A 16761-nucleotide genomic window follows, 5' to 3' on the forward strand; every position below is an offset into this window, starting at 1 on the left:
GCCCGCCCCGCTCCCCGCCCCGCTCCCCGCCCCGCTCCCCTCCCACCTCCCCGCGCTGCGAGCGGGCGCTGCGCCTCCTGCCGGCCGTGCCGCCGCCCCCCCGCCTCGCGCGCCCCGCGCGCCCCGCCCTGGGGCACCCCTGAGAAGGGCCTAGGTCTGGGCGCGGCGCTGGGACCCGGCTGTCACCAAGTCCCGCCCCTCCCCAGCTCCCGGGCCCGAGCCGGGACCCTCGAGAAGTCAGACAACAAGCAAAGGCCTTTCCCGAGAGCCCAGGCGCCGAGGGGGACACATATTTCAGGGCGAGCGAGGGGATCAGGGGGTCCTGACATCTCCCTGCACCCCAGGCCCCGCCCGCAGGGTCCCCAGGCCTCCTTTGCGGGAGTATCTGGTGGAGGGCTCTGTGCCTGCAGAGGCCGGCGGTTGGGATGGAGACAACCGCAGGTACTGATGTGTCTGGGCCCCGGCTGGAAGCTGAGCCTGGTCCGGGGCTGGAAGTAGGCCGATGAATTTAATCGGCCCCAGGGCTCCCATGGCACACTCAGTGAAGGCCCAGAGACCAGACGACCAGAGTGAGTGAGAGGGACGATGGAGGATCAGGGAGAGCTCAGGCTTTGTCCTCAGAGCACTGGGGAGGCACAGCAGGAGACAGGCAGGACCCGTCTTCCCCAACATGTAGGTCGTGGGCCCAGCTTCCCGGTTTCCCATGAGAACACCGCAGCCCAGCCCCAGCACACCTACTCCTGGGGGTCCAGGGTGGGCAGGAAGGAAAGATTCTTCCAAACTCCTTAGTTTTCTTATAAAACGGTTCTCCTCTGTCGATGTTTGCTGAATGGCTGTAGATTTAAAGGAAAGTAACCCTGGATGAGCTGTGGAGAAGCATGTACCCCAGACTGAAGAGGGCCATCAACACCTTTTCCATAGTCCTCTCTTTTTACAGTGAATGTGTATTCCTTTTAGCATTTAAGACAATAAATTAGCAAAGGTAAACAAAGGAAAGATCCTATGGAATATCAGGGGTCCTGGGTCTGATTCTCAGCTCACCCACCTCCAAGCTGTGTGACCCTGGGTCTGTTTCTTAACCTCTCGGAGCGTCATTTCCCGCCCCCCACTTAGGACTGTGGGAGGGTTAACTGAGTGAGTACACACAAAGGGCTTGGCACAGGGCCCAGCACACACTCGCTCAGGGCTTGGCAAACTTTTTCTGTAAAGGGCCAGAGAGTAAATATTTTCAGCATTGCAGGCCACAGTCTCTGCGGCAATGACTGTGCTCTGCCATTGCAGTGAGAAAGTAGCCAGAGGCAATATGTAAAACCATGGGCACGGTTAGGTGCCTATAAAACTTTATTTACAAAAACAGGTAGTGGGCCAGAGCTGATCCGAGGGCCATAGTTGACTGACTCCTAAACTAGGCACCCAATAAAACTGACCTGTGAATCATTTCTTCACTGCCCCTTGGCCTCTGTGTTCTTTTAGTCCAAAGTGATTTATTGAACATCTACTGTATGCCTGGCACCGTTAGTCACCTGTGATGCAGAAGTTCTGTTTTTGCGGCCAGGCGCAGTGGCTCACGCCTATAATCCCAGCACTTTGGGAGGCTGAGGCGGGTGGATCACGAGGTCAAAAGTTTGAGACCAGCCTGGCTAACATGGCAAACCCCTTCTTTCTTTTTTTTGGGGGGGAGGGGTGGGGGACAGAGTTTCACTCTTGTTGCCTAGGTCGGAGTGCAATGGCGCGATCTCAGCTCACTGCAACCTCCATCTCCTCGGTTCAAGCGATTCTCCTGCCTCAGCCTCCCCAGTAGCTGGGATTACAGGCATGTGCCACCACGCCCGGCTACTTTTGTATTTTTAGTAGAGATGGGGTTTCTCCATGTTGGTCAGGCTGGTCTCAAACTCCTGACCTCAGGTGATCGCCCCGCCTCAGCCTCCCAAAGTGCTGGGATTACAGAATGAGCCATCGCGCCCAGGCGGTGAAACCCCTTCTCTACTAAAATACAAAAGTTAGCTGGGCATGGTTGTGTGCACCTGTAATCCCAGTTACTCGGGAGGCTGAGGCAGGAGAATGGCTTGAACCCGGGAGGCAAAAGTTGCAGTGAGCAGAGATTGCGCCACTGCACTCCAACCTGGGCAACAGAACAAGACTCCATCTCAAAAAAAAAAAAAAAAAAAAAAAAAGAAGTTCCATCCTTGGAGAAACAGTGTTTTTTGTTCCCTACATAAATGATTCAGGGTGAATGAAGTGACTCTTACCTGTAATCCCAACACTTCAGGAGACTGAAGCAGGAGGATCACTTGAATCCAGGAGTTCAAGACCCTGGGCTACATAGTGAGACTCCCATTTCTACAAAAGGTTAAAAATTAGTTGGGCATGGGCCGGGCGCGGTGGCTCAAGCCTGTAATCCCAGCACTTTGGGAGGCCGAGGCGGGTGGATCACGAGGTCAGGAGATCGAGACCATCCTGGCTAACACAGTGAAACCCCGTCTGTACTAAAAAATACAAAAAAAAATTAGCCGGGCGTGGTGGCGGGCGCCTGTAGTCCCAGCTACTGGGAGGCTGAGGCCGGAGAATGGCGTAAACCCGGGAAGCGGAGCTTGCAGTGAGCCGAGATCTGGCCACTACACTCCAGCCTGGGTGACACAGCAAGACTCCGTCTCAAAAAAAAAAAAAAAAAAAAAAAAAAAAAAAAAAAAATTAGTTGGGCATGGTGGTGTGCGCCTGTAGTCCCAGCTACTTGGGAAGCTAAGGTGGGAGGATCGCATGAGCCTCCAATGAGCTGTGATCATGCCACTGCACTCCAGCCTGGGCAACAGAGCCAGACCCCGGCTCAAAATAAAATAAATGATTCAGGGCCAGGCACAGTGGCTTACACCTGTAATCCCAGCACTTTGGAGGCTGAGAAGGGAGGATCACTTGATCCCAGGACTTTGAGATCAGTCTGGGCATCATAGCAAGACCCCATCTCTACAAAAAATTTTTAAAAATTAGCCAGGTGAGGTGTCATGCCCCTGTAGTTCCAGTTTCTCACAGGCTGAGGTAGGAAGATCAGTTGAACCCGGGAGATCGAGGCTGCAGTGAGCTGTGATAGCACCACTGCACCCCAGCCTGGGTGACAGAGCCAGACCCTATCTCAAAAATGAAATTTAAAAAAATTAAAAATAAATGATTCAGGATTTGAAGGTGGTGGATGCATTTTGTGTAAAAATAAGAGGACGTGGAGGAGGCCGTGGGGAGGCAAAGGGACTGCTGGGATCATTTCTCCCACCATCCCAGCTGTAAACCTCCAGGGCTCACACCTCCCTCCAAGCAAAAGCCAAAGTTCTGCTGGCACTCTCAAGGCCCAGCACGAAAAACACGCGCCGCCCACACCTCCAGACTCAAGCACACGGAGGTCTGGAGGTGGGGAGGGAGGCATTCCGGGTGGCCGGAACGGCCTGGGCAAAGGTGTGGAGGTAGGACAAGGTGGGGTGTGGAGGTGGGACAAGGTGAGGTGTGCAGTGGACCCGAGAGAAGCTGCCTCGAGTTGACCTCCACACCCTCACTTCCACCGCCTCACTGCGCTCACCCACCCACAGGCACTGCAGCGCCCATCCGCGTCCTGGGGGGAGCAGTCACTGCACTAAGGCTCAATCCCCTGCACCTCGGACGCCCCTCCCAGCTCCCGAAGCAATGTCGGCCCCGCCCCCAGGACGCTGGCCCCGCCCCTGAACCTCGGACCCGCCTCCCGGACAATCTCGGCTCCGCACCCCGCCCCTGGCTCCGCCCTCTGCACCCTGGTCCCGCCTCTTAGCAGCCTAGGCCATCTCGGCCCCGCCCCGGCCCCGCCCCATGCCCCATGCCCCCGCCCCCGACATCGGCCCCACCTCCCAGCATCCCCGGCAATGTCGGCCCCGCCCCCTGCGCCTCGGCTCCGCCTCCCAGGCAATGTCGGCCCCGCCCCTGCACCTCGGCCCCGCCTCCAGGCTTCCAGTGTTGTTGGCCCGATCCCTTCCTGGACTCAGGGACAGGGGAGGATTGAGGTTTCCCGGAGGGCGCCCCTGCCCTTCCTACTTCCCTAGAGCTCCACCCCAGGGCTCCGCCCCCCACACTCCCCCACTCCTGGCAGATCTGGCCACCCTCTGGAGGCTTGGACAACCGGAAGCTCTAGGGGGGCCCCAAAACCTCACTCCGCCCCTGTCCCTGAGTCAGAGAACCCCTCGCCTCTCCCCAGTCGTGACTTTAGCTGAGGCCTTGGGGCCCCCACCGCAACCCTGAGCCGTGTCACCTCCAGGTCTCCCCACCTCCTCTCCCCACTCCACTCTTTCTCCAAAGAAATATGCCCTGGCCTGCCCCAGCTCAAACACCATCTATGGCTCCCCAGTGCCCTGCAGCCCCACAAGGCAGAGCTGAGACCAGACAATCCCGTCTCTTCCCTGTTCACCTCTCCTTGCCCCACAACCAGCTTGGGCTTCAACCGTCCGGACACCTGCTGTTAGACGCCTTGTGTGTTCCTCTGGGAAGAACTTCCCCAGCTTCCCCATTGTCGCTGGGTTCCCTCGGTACCTTTTTTATTTTTGGTTTTTTGAATAAGGGTCTCACTCTGTCACCCAAGCTGGAGTGCAGTGACATGATCTTGGCTCACTGCAGCCTCGACTTCCCACATCAGGTAATCCTCCCACCCCAGCCTCCTGGGTATCTGGGACTGCAGGCATGCACCACCACACATGGCAATTTTTTTTTTTTTTTTTAAGATAGACTCTTGCTCTGTCGCCCAGGCTGGAGTGCGGTGGTACAATCTTGGCTCACTGCAACCTCCACCTCCTGGGTTTAAGCCATCCTTCCACCTTAGCCTCCCGAGTAGCTGGGATTACAGGCGCCCACCACCACGTCTGGCTAATTTTTGTATTTTTAGTAGAGACGGGGTTTCACCATGTTGGCCAGGCTGGTCTGGAGCTTCTGATCTCAGGTGTTCTGCCTCCCTTGACCTCCCAAGGTGCTGGGATTACAGGCGGGAGCCACCGTGCCCGGCCAGCCTTGCTGAATTCTCCCCAGCAATCTCGGTGTTGCCCCAGAGAGCTCTGGGGAGCAGGGCCTTTAGGCAGCTCAGGGACCCCAACAGCAGCCAAGCCAGCCCTCTCCAGTCTGGCTGGAAGGCAGACAGTGTTGGGTTGTGCTATGTGTATTTTTTTTTTTTTTTTGAGACAGAGTCGAACTCCTGTCCCCTTGGTATCCGCCTGCCTCGGTCTCCCAAAGTGCTGAGATTACAGGCATGAGCCACTGTGCCCAGCAGTGCTATGTGTATTTTTTTTTTTTTTTTTTTTTTGAGACGGAGTCTTGCTCTGTCGCCCAGGCTGGAGTGCAATGGCCAAATCTCAGTTCTCTGCAAGCTCCGCCTCCCGGGTTTATGCCATTCTCCTGCCTCAGCCTCCCGAGTAGCTGCGACTACAGGCGCCACCACCACACCTAGCTAATTTTTTGTATTTTTAGTAGAGACGGGGTTTCACCGTGTTAGGCAGGATGGTCTCGATCTCCTGACCACGTGATCTGCCCGTCTCGGCCTCCCAAAGTGCTGGGATTACAGGCGTGAGCCACCGCGCCCGGCTTTTTTTTTTTTTTTTATTACCCTGGTAGTTTTGTGAGCCTGTGGTCCCAGCTACGGGGAAGGCGGAGGCAGGAGGGAGAGGCTGCAGTGACCTGTGATTGCACCACTGCATTTCTGTCTCAGCGACCAGGCAATATCTTGTTTTGAAAAACAATTTTTTCACCCCAGCACTTTTGGAGGCCGAGGCAGGTGGATCGCCTGCTGTCAGGAGTTCAAGACCAGCCTGACCAACATGGTGAAACCCCATCTCTACTAAAAATACAAAAAATTAGCCGGGCATGGTGATGGGCACCTGCAATCCCAGGTTCTCGGGTGGCTGAGGCAGGAGAATCACTTGAATCCGGGAGGCGGAGCTTGCAGTGAGTTGAGATGGTGCCACTGCACTCCATCCTGGGTGACAGAGCGAGATTCCGTCTCAAAAAAATAAAATAGGCTGGGCGCGGTGGCTCACGTCTGTAATCCCAGCACTTTGGGAGGCCGAGGCAGGTGGATCACGAGGTCGGGAGATGAAGACCATCCTGGCTCACACGGTAAAACCCCATCTCTACTAAAAATACGAAAAATTAGCCGGGTGTGGTGGCGGGCGCCTGTAATCCCAACTACTTGGGAGGCAGGAGAATGGCGTGAACCCTTGAGGCAGAGCTTGCAGTGAGCCGAGATCGGGCCACCACACTCCAGCCTGGGCGACAGAGCGAGACTCCAACTCAAAAAAAATTATAATAAAATAAAATAAAATGAATATTTAAAATTAAATACAATAAATGAAGCCATTGTCACCACTGCTGTTGACTCCTTGCAGTGGCTGGTGTCTGAACTCCTGAAGCGTCCCCCAAATCCGCCATGGAGAGGCCCTCCGGGAGAATCCCAGTCCAGCAGTTCATGCACCAACACCCTGTGCTGTGTGGCCCCAGACAAACCGGCTCCCCTCTCTGGGCCTCAGTTTGGGAAGTGGGAACAACGGCTCACTCAGCCCCCTCCTCAGAGCTGCTAGGAGCTCGGTTTTCTCAGATGCCGGAGGACGGTTATTTATTTCACAACTATTCACCAAAAGGGAAGGAAACGGCCCAGCTCTGGGTAGAATCGGCCCTGACAGGCAGTGGGAGATCCTCTGAGGCTGCAGCCCTGGCCCCCTGGCTCCTGACTGTGTGGAGGGGCTAAGGCGCTTACCCTCTCTGTACCGTGTCCCCATCAGCGACCGGGAGAGGGACAGCACCCTGGGGGCACGGAGTTCCACACTCCTGCAGCTTCGGGCAATTCTCCTTCTGAGGCCCCTGGAGCTGGGGCCGTTTTCCAGGTCTCTGCCTCGGTGCTCTCCAACAGAGGGCAGCAGGAGAGGTAGGAGCAAGCCCAGGGGACCCACTAGTGCTGACGTGATGACCTGGAGACCAGAGCGCCGGCTGTCCAGTTCTTCAACCGTATTGACGGACGGCCGGGTGCGGTGGCTCATGCCTGTAATCCCAGCACTTTGGGAGGCCGAGGCAGGCAGATCACTTGAGCTCAGGAGTTTGAGACCAGCCTGGGCAATATGGTGAAACCCCATCTCTGCCAACAAAACCAAACAACACAAAAATTAGCCGGGCGGGGTGGCAGGCACCTGTAATCCCAGCTACTCAGGAGGCTGAGGCAGAAGGAATCGCTTTAACCCAGGAGGCAGAGGCTGCAGTGAGCCGAGATCGAACCACTGCACTCCAGCCTGGGCAACAGAAAGAGACTCTGTCTCTAAAAGATATAAACAGGGCCAGGCACAGTGGCTCATGCCTGTAATCCCAGCACTTTGGGAGGCTGAGGCAGATGAATCACCTGAGATCAGGAGTTCAAGACCAGCCTGGCCAACATGGCGAAACTCCGACTCTACTAAAAAGTACAAAAATTAGGTCGGGCGTGGTGGCTCACGCCTGTAATCCCAGCACTTTGAGAGGCCGAGGCTGGTGGATCACGAGGTCAGGAGATCGAGACCATCCTGGCTAACATGGTGAAACCCCGTCTCTACTAAAAATACAAAAAATTAGCCGGGTGAGGTGGCGGGCGCCTATAGTCCCAGCTACTGAGGAGGCTGAGGCAAGAGAATGGCGTGAACCCGGGAGGCGGAGCTTGCTGTGAGCCGAGATCGCACCACTGCACTCCAGCCTGGGCAACAGAGCGAGACATCTCAAAAATAAATAAATAAATAAATAAATAAATAAAAAGAAACAGAAAAAAAAAGAAACAAAAACCAGTATTAGGCCGGGCGCGGTGGCTCACATCTGTAGTTCCAGCACTTTGGGAGACTGAGGCAGGCAGATCATGAGGTCAGGAGATCAAGACCAGCCTGGCCAACGTGGTGAAATCCTGTCTCTACTAAAAATACAATAATTAGCTGGGCGTGGTGGCAGGCGCCTGTAGTCCCAGCTACTCGGGAGGCTGAGGAGGGAGAATCACTTGAACTGGGGAGGCAGAGGTTGCAGTGACTGAGATCACTCCAGCTGGGGGAACAGAGCAATACTCTGTCTCAAAAAAAAAAAAATATATATATATATATATATATATGTATAGATAGATAGATAGATGGAGCACAGCCCATGCAGTCACAGCAGTGCCAGACAGCCTAGTACACCAGAGCAGAGCAGGAAATGGTCCCCAAGTACACAGACCCTGAGCAGGGGTCCCACCTGTCCCCAAGCCCTGGAAACAGCTTCCTATTTTCCTCTTTCCTGTAGCTGTTGTAACAAACTCCCAGAAACATAGTTGTTTAAAATGACACCAATTTAGGCCAGACACGGTGGCTCACACCTGTAATCCCAGCACTTTGGGAGGCCAAGGCTGGAGGATCGCTTGAGGCCAGGAGTTCAAGACCAGCCTGGGCAACACGGCGAAACTCTGTTTCTACAAAAAGTGAAATAATGAACCGGGCGTGGTGGCGGCAGTTGCCTGTGCTCCTAGCTACGTGGGAGGCTGAGGTGGGAGGATCGCTTGAGCCTAGGAGGTCGAGGCTGCAGTGAGCTATGCTTGCACCACTGTACTCCAGCCTGGGCGGCAGAGCAAGACCCTGTCTGCCTATCTCAAAATAAATATATAAATAAGAAATGAAATGGCACCAGTTGGCTGGGCGCGGTGGTGCAAGCCTGTAATCCCAGCACTTTTGGAGGCTGAGAGGGGCGGATCATGAGGTCAGGAGATGGAGACCATCCTGGCTAACACGGTGAAACCCTGTGTCTACTAAAAAATACAAAAAACTAGCCGGGCAAGGTGGCGGGCGCCCGTAGTCCCAGCTACTCGGGAGGCTGAGGCAGGAGAATGGTGTGAACCCAGGAGGCGGAGCTTGCACTGAGCTGAGATCCGGCCACTGCACTCCAGCCTGGGTGACAGCCGAGACTCCATCTCAAAAAAAAACAAAAAAAAAACAAAAAGAAGAAATGGCACCAGTTTATTCTCTGACAGTGCTGGAGGTCAGAAGCCCACACAGGCCTCACTGAGCTGGTGAAGACATCAGTAGGGCCGGCTTTTCCCGGAGGCTCCAGGGGAAAACTCTTTTCCTGCCTGCATCTCGCAGATCCCGAGTTCTTTGTGGGACCTTTATATACCTTCCTTTCGATGTGTTTCCTGTTGCTTCATTTCACTTCCTTCTTTATTGGGAACACTTTACATTTGGTAAAACACAGATCTGGCACGTTCACCGGTGGCTTCTTTCTTTTTTTTTGAGATGGACCTCAGGTGATCCACCTTTTTTTTGAGACTCTGTTTCCCAGGCTGGAGTGCAGAAGCACGATCTCGGCTCACTGCCACCTCCATCTCCCGGTTCAAGCGATTCTCCTGCCTCAGCCTCCCAAGTAGCGGGGATTACAGGCGCGCACCACCACGCCCTGCTAATTTTTATATTTTTAGTAGAGACGGGGTTTCACCAAGTTGGCCAGGCTGGTCTCAAACTCCCGACCTCAGGTGACCCACCCACCTCGGCCTCCCAAAGTGCTGGGATTACAGGTGTGAGCCACCACGCCCTGCCCCAGCCTGTCCACTGTTAAACACTGACAAGCACCGCACTGCCAGCCACCACTGTGAACGCCATCACCCAGCTGTGTGAGCTGCACTTTACAACCTGAGCTTTGCCACTAACAACACTCCCAGTGAAAGGTGAAGACCTGCCAGGCCGGGCGCACTGCCAGGCCGGGCGCAGTGGCTCACGCCTTTAATCCCAGCACTTTGGGAGGCTGAGGTGGGTGGATCACCTGAGGTCAGGAGTTCGAGACCAGCCTGACCAACATGCTGAAACCCTGTCTCTACTAAATACAAAATTAGCCAGGCGTGGTGTCAGGCGCTGGTAATGCCAGCTACTAGGGAGGCTGAGGAAGGCGAATCGCTTGAACCCAGGAGGCAGAGGTTGCGGTGAGCCAAGATCATGCCATTGCACTCCAGCTTGGGCAACAAGAGCGAGACTCCTTCCCAAAAAAAAAAAAAGAAAGAAAGAAAAAGAGGCCAAGCACGGTGCGGTGGCTCACACCTGTAATCCCAGCACTTTGGAAGGCCAAGGCGGGCGGATCTCGAGGTCAGGAGATCGAGACCATCCTGGCTAACACGGTGAAACCCCGTCTCTACTGAAAATACAAAAACAAAATTAGCCGGACGTGGTGGCAGGTACCTGTAGTCCCAGCTACCCGGGAGGCTGAGGAAGGAGAATCACGTGAACCCGGGAGGTGGAGGTTACAGCTGAGATTGCGCCACTGCACTGCAGCCAGGGCAATAGAGTGAGACTCCATCTCAAAAAAAAAAAAAAGAAAGAAAGGTGAAGACCCCCACATACAGCCATGTCCCACTGGACTCCGGACCCCACAGAATGTCAGCGCTACAGGTTGGACTGTTTTGAAGGCCTCAGAAGGGCAAGGTGAGGACGTTGCGGTCACTGTCACATCCTCACCTCGTAGCATGAGGTCTGGTATACACTAGGCACTCAATAACTGCTGAATAAACGCAGAAATCTGCCAGGTGCAGTGACTGTCTCCTGTGATCTCAGCACGTTGGATGGCCGAGGACGAGGAGGGAGGATCGCTGGAGCCCAGGAATTCGAGACCAGCCTGGGCAACATAGCAAAACCCCATCTCTAAAAAAAAATAAAAGAATGCCGGGTGCGGTGGCTCACGCCTGTAATCCCAGCACTTTGGGAGGCTGAGGCGGGCGGATCACGAGGTCAGGAGATCGAGACCATCCTGGCTAACACGGTGAAACCCCGTCTCTACTAAAAACACAAAAAATTAGCCGGGCGTGGTGGCGGGTGCCTGTAGTCCCAGCTACCAGGAGGCTGAGGCAGGAGAATGGCGTGAACCCGGGAGGCGGAGCTTGCAGTGAGCCAAGATCGTGCCACTGCACTCCAGCCTGGGTGACAGAGTGAGACTCTGTCTCAAAAAAATAATAATAATAAAATAAAGGCAGAAATCATCAGAGCTTCCCAGGAGACCCACCTTCCTCATTGTCCCCGCAGTCCTGAGGTGGGCACTAGGGTTGGAGATGGGAAGACTGGGGTTTGGGGGGTGGGGACCGGAGGGGAGCTGCAGGGTCTCCAGTGCCGCTGTGACCTCGGCTCTTCAGAAAGCTCCCCACACATGCTGAGCTGTGTTGAGGCTGGGTAAACTGAGGTACAGAGGGGTCAAGCGCCTTGCTGAGGTCACTTGCAGCCCCAGAGCTATCTCCCCCACCCCCGTTTCCGGCCCCAGGCGGCAGTGATTATTATCAACATGATTATTATCAGCCACCACCTGAGACCATCGATTTCCCAGAAACGACCGGCTGGGGTTCAGGCGTTGCTGGTGGGGCCTCCTGACCACAGGCCACAGTCAGGCTCCCCCTTTCCGGCCGTTGGCTGAGGGTGGGAGCCACGGACCGAAGACCTCTACAGGGAGACACCAGCCCGCGTCTGCCATGGGGCCTGGGTCGGGGGCCTGGGGACGTCCGCTGCTGACCGTGGCCACTGCCCTGATGCTGCCCATGAAGCCCCCCGGTGAGGAGCCCCCCGGATCCCCACCCAGGCCCCCGCCAAGTCCCCGTAGGGCAGCCACACCCAGGAGCCCCCAGTCCCCGGAGAACCCTGAGGAGAGCTCCACCTGCTCCATCTGCCAGGCCCCCGTGGCCGCCTCTGCTGGAAATGGGTGCAAATCCGATGGGGATCTCGGGCCGGCTCGCCCTGGATCTCCCGGTCTCGGGAGCTCCCCCTAGCACAACTGGGGGAGCTTGTCTGGGCTCTGTCTCCAGCTCTCTCTGTCTCTCCGTCTCGCATCTCACCCGTCTGTGTCTCGGCCGCTCCTTCTCCCCCTGCCCTGACCCCAGCCTGTCAGCCCTTCCTCCTGCCTCGTCCCTGACTCGGGCTGTCCCTCCAGCAGGCTCCTGGGGGGCCCAGATCATCGGCGGCCACGAGGTGACCCCCCACTCCAGGCCCTACATGGCATCCGTGCGCTTCGGGGGCCAGCACCACTGTGGAGGCTTCCTGCTTCGAGCCCGCTGGGTGGTCTCGGCCGCCCACTGCTTCGGCCACAGGTGAGCTCACCTGTCGGGCCCCTTCTCTGTGGACACCGTGTCCCAACATGAGGGGAACTCCAGGCTGGTGGGGGAGCTGGAGGTGCGGCAACCCGGGACCCACCCATCCCTTGCCTGTGGGGGCTCCTGCAGGAGGGGGCGCCTCAGTGGGGGTCGGATTTAAGGGGCAACAAAGGGAAAACAGGAGGAGAAGTCAGGGAGGCAGAGGAAGCACAGAAGAAGCACCAGGGGCAACAAGTATCTATTCTGTGACTGTAACTGTTACTATGTTCTTTTTTTTCTTTTTTTTCTTTGAGACAGTCTCTGTCCCCCAGGCTGGAGTGCAGTGGCGAAATCTCAGCTCACTGCAGCCTCTGCCTCTCGGGTTCAAGCGATTCTCCTGCCTCAGCCTCCCGAGTAGCCGGGATTACAGGCGCCCGCCACCACGCCTGGTGAATTTTTGTTATTTTTAGTAGAGATGGGATTTCACCATGTTGGCCAGGCTGGTCTGGAACTCCTGACCTCAAATGATCCACCTGCCTCTGCCTCCCAAAGTGCTGGGATTGCAGGTGGGAGCCACCGCGCCCGGCCTCATTTTAAATATGTTGTTATAATAACTATTAAGATGAATATTGGGGCCAAGGTGGGTGGGCCCCCTCCTGCCGGAGCCCCCACCAGGCAAGAGATGGGTTGGTCCTGGACTGCGGTGTCCCCAGCTCCCCCGCCAGCCTGGAGTCCCCCTCACGTTGGGACATGGTGGGTTGTTTGAGGTCAGGAGTTCGAGACCAGCCTGGCCAACATGGTGAAACTCTATCTGTATTAAAAATACAAAAATTAGTCAGGCGTGGTGGTGAGTGGCTGTAACCCCAGCTACTCGGGAGGCTGAGGCAGGAGAATCACTTGAACCCGGGAGGCGGAGGTTGCAGTGAGCTGAGATGGTGCCACTGCCCTCCAGCCTGAGTGGCAGAGCCAGACTCCGTCTCAAAGGAAGGAAAAAAGAAAGGAATATTGGGGCTGGGCGCAGACAGTCACATCTGCAATCCCAGGGCTTCAGGAGGCCAAGGCAGGAGGATCACTTGCCTCCAGGAGTTCAAGATCAGCCTGGGCAACAAAATGAAACCCCCCGTCTCTACAAAAAATACAAAAATTAGTCAGGAGTAGTGGTGTGCTTCTGTGGTCCCAGCTACTCAGGAGTTCAAGACCAGCCTGGCCAACATGCTGAAACCTCGTCTCTGCTAAAAATACAAAAATTAGCGGGCGTGGTGGTGCGTGCCTGTAGTCCCAGCTGCTTGAAGGGCTGAGGCAGGAGAATCACTGGAACTCGGGAGGGAGAGGTTGCGGTGAGCCAAGATCACACTCCAGCCTGGGGGGACAGAGTGAGACTCCGTTTAAAAAAGAAAAAAAAGAAAAAGAAAAAGAATATTAAGTTGGTGCAAAAGTAATTGTTTGTTGTTGTTGTTGTTGAGACGGAGTCTCGCTCTGTGGCCCAGGCTGGAGTTCAGTGGCGTGATCTTGGCTCACTGCAAGCTCCGCCTCCCGGGTTCACGCCATTCTCCTGCCTCAGCCTCCCAAGTAGCTGGGACTACAGGTGCCCGCCACCTCGCCCGGCTAATTTTTTGTATTTTTAGTAGAGACGGTGTTTCACCGTGTTAGCCAGGATGGTCTCAATCTCCTGACCTCATGATCCACCCGCCTCGGCCTCCCAAAGTGCTGGGATTACAGACGTGAGCCACTGCGCCTGGCAAAGTAATTTTTTTTGAGACAGAGTTTTGCTCTGTCACCCAGACTGGAGTGCAGTAGGGTGATCTCGGCTCACTGCAACCTCTGCCTCCCGGCTTCAAGCGATTCTCCTGCCTCAGCCTCCTGAGTAGCTGGGATTACAGGCACCTGCCACCATGCTCTGCTAATTTTGTATTTTTGGTAGAGACAGGGTTTCACCATGTTGGCCAGGCTGGTCTCGAACTCCTGACCTCATGATCCGCCCGCCTTGGCCTCCCAAAGTGCTGGGATGACAGGCGTGAGCCACCGCGCCCGGCCTGGGTCTCTGTTTCATAGATGAGTGGACTGAGGCCCAGGACAGGCAGCCCCTCACCCCCGTCTCGCCTACCCCTTCCTCCCCGCAGAGACCTCCGAACTGGCCTGGTGGTGCTGGGCGCCCATGCCCTGCGTACCACAGAGCCCACCCAGCAGGTGTTTGGCATCAGTGCTGTCACCAAGCACCCCGACTTCCACCCTGTGACCCACGTCAACGACATCTGCCTGCTGCGGGTGAGCCCGGGGTGGGGGTGGGGTGGCCCGTAGAAGTGTCTGACACATGGTTGGTTTTTGAGATGGAGTCTCGCTCTGTCACCCAGGCTGGAGGGCAGTGGCGCCATCTCAGCTCACTGCAAGCTCCGCCTCCCGGGCTCAGGCGATTCTCCTGCCTCAGCCTCCCGAGTAGCTGGGATCACAGGCGCCGCCACCACACCCGGCTAATTTTTATACTTTTGGTAGAAATGAGGTTTCACCGCCGGGTGCGGTGGCTCATGCCTGTAATCCCAGCACTTTGGGAGGCCGAGGCGGGTGGATCACCTGAGATCAGGAGTTGGAGACCAGCCTGGCCAACGTGGTGAAACCCCGTTTCTACTAAAATACCAAAATTAGCCAGGTGTGGTGGTGCACGCCTGTAATCCCAGCTACTTGGGAGGCTGAGGCAGGAGAATGGGTTGAACCCGGGAGGCGGAGGTTGCAGCGAGCTGAGATCGCACCACTACAGTCCAGCCTGGACAACAGAGTGAGACTCTCTCAAAAAAAAAGAAAAAAAGAAAGACCCTTTGGGCAGCTGACGGTGACACTGGAGACCCAAGGGGTAGGGGTTTATGTTGGCAGAAGGAACGGGGCCTCCTGACCCGGCCTCATGGTGGCCACCATTGATTTCACTTCACAAGGGCAGAACCAGGGGTCCCATGGATAAACTGAGGCAGGAGCGGGGGTTGGGAGGGAGCCTGGTGGCCTGAACTCATGCTCTCCCTGCAGCTGAACGGCTCTGCTGTCCTGGGCCCTGCAGTGGGGCTGCTGAGGCTGCCAGGGAGACGGGCCAGGCCCCCTACAGCCGGGACACGGTGCCGGGTGGCTGGCTGGGGCTTCGTGTCTGACTTTGAGGATCTGCCGCCTGGACTGATGGAGGCCGAGGTCCGAGTGCTGGACCTGGACGTCTGCAACAGCTCCTGGAAGGGCCACCTGAGCCATACGATGCTCTGCACCCGCAGTGGGGACAGCCACAGGCGAGGCTTCTGCTCGGTAAGATCCCCTCCCCGCTCCACCTACTTACTGTATGGGGAAACCAAGGCCCACAGAGACAGTCAGGGCCAGGAAGGGCCTTGGGAACTGAGTCCCATTGATATTGGACCAGATGGAGAAGTTGAGGCCCAGGAAAGATAGGGAGTTGGCAAGGGTCATGCAGGGCTGTCATGTTCAGTTGCGCAGGTTGTGCACTGCACAAAGAGCCACACACTTGTGTATTTGCACAAGCAGTGTTCAGTAGAGGGTAGTAACAGATTGAGAGAAAGCAGCTCCCACTCCTAAAATCTTGTCAGATAAACGAATCCCCTGGTGCTAAGGGAGACACGGGGCCTGGAAGGTCTTTTGCAGGCAAGAGAGCGACTTGGTTCAGGACACACACTCTGGAACCCGGCAGCCCAAGCCCAGGAGAAACGAGACTGTCCATTTTCCCAATGTGTGACCTTGGAAAAGTCACTTGATTTCTCTGGGCCTGTTCTTCTCCATCTGTAAAACTGCCACCCGAATAGTATCTGGTGTCAGAGTGGATTCCAGATGGCAGTTAGGAGGGTAGGATGAGGGATTTTAGGGTGAGTATTCGGGGAGCCCTCTCCAAGGAGAGCACCTTTGAGCTGAGACTTGAAGCAATCCTTAGAAGATTGGAGGAAACACATGCAAGGCAGAGAGACCCATTACTGGAGGGCGGCCGCGTACAGCTGTGCAGGTTGTGCACTGCCCAGAGCACTGCAGACTCGAATGTTTACACACGCAGCATCCAGCACAGGCCAGGAACAGGCCTCCAGGCTATGCAAAGGCTGGAACACCGAGGAGGCTGGCGGGGGAGGCCGGGTCCTCAGGGCCTGGATGGCAGAGATGAGTTTACTTTTTCCTTGGAGAGCAGTAGGGAGTCACAGAGGGTTCTGAGGCAGGGAGGGCAGTGGTGAGATGTGCCTGCAGCAGCTCCCAGAGGACCTGACCTCACCTCTCCTTTTACTCCAGGCCGACTCCGGGGGGCCCCTGGTGTGCAGGAACCGGGCTCACGGCCTCGTGTCGTTCTCCGGCCTCTGGTGCGGCGACCCCAAGACCCCCGATGTGTACACGCAGGTGTCCTCCTTTGTGGCCTGGATCTGGGACGTGGTTCGGCGGAGCAGCCCCCAGCCCGGACCCCTGCCTGAGACCACCAGGCCCCCAGGAGGAGTCGCCTGAGCCACAGCCTTGCGGCATGCAAATGAGGTTGCTGCTTTGAGGCCTGGAATGTTCCATGGCTGGGGCAGGGGGTCCCTGGGGCCCCAGACACCGGGAAGCCTGATGTTCAGGGTTGGGGTGGGACGGGCAGCGGTGGGGAACACCCGTTCCGTATGCAAAGGGCAGAATCTTACCCAGTAAAATGTTAACTGACCTCCAGCCTCACCCTCGGGTGGTCAGCGGCAGGGTCCACCCGTGTTTGT

The 16761-nt window shown here is 56.3% G+C and overlaps 1 protein-coding gene across 2 annotated transcripts; it reads left to right on the forward strand.

The window, feature by feature from the left end:
- Window positions 1–11139: 11139 nt before the first annotated feature.
- PRSS57 (serine protease 57) lies at window positions 11140–16761 on the forward strand. 2 transcript variants are annotated; one of them, XM_007994549.3, is made up of 5 exons: window positions 11140–11543; window positions 11920–12076; window positions 14179–14323; window positions 15071–15334; window positions 16313–16761. In XM_007994549.3, exons 1-5 carry the CDS (start codon window positions 11465–11467, stop codon window positions 16517–16519), a joined length of 852 nt encoding a protein of 283 aa, XP_007992740.2. In that variant the 5' UTR covers window positions 11140–11464; the 3' UTR covers window positions 16520–16761. The 2 variants fall into 2 exon arrangements, with proteins under 2 accessions (XP_007992740.2, XP_007992741.2); XM_007994550.3 differs by having other exon boundaries at window positions 11142–11543; window positions 11923–12076.

Source organism: Chlorocebus sabaeus, chromosome 6 (genome assembly GCF_047675955.1).
Source record: "Chlorocebus sabaeus isolate Y175 chromosome 6, mChlSab1.0.hap1, whole genome shotgun sequence".
Lineage (NCBI taxonomy): Eukaryota > Metazoa > Chordata > Mammalia > Primates > Cercopithecidae > Chlorocebus > Chlorocebus sabaeus.

What these genes read in the sequence shown, in the direction of transcription:
- PRSS57 (XM_007994549.3), top strand. Translation starts at nt 11,465, where the DNA reads ATGGGGCCTGGGTCGGGGGCCTGGGGACGTCCGCTGCTGACCGTGGCC. An exon ending in GCTGCCCATGAAGCCCCCCG is followed by an intron (nt 11,544 to 11,919) that starts GTGAGGAGCCCC and finishes CTGTCCCTCCAG; the next exon opens with CAGGCTCCTGGGGGGCCCAG. An exon ending in ACGACATCTGCCTGCTGCGG is followed by an intron (nt 14,324 to 15,070) that starts GTGAGCCCGGGG and finishes CTCTCCCTGCAG; the next exon opens with CTGAACGGCTCTGCTGTCCT.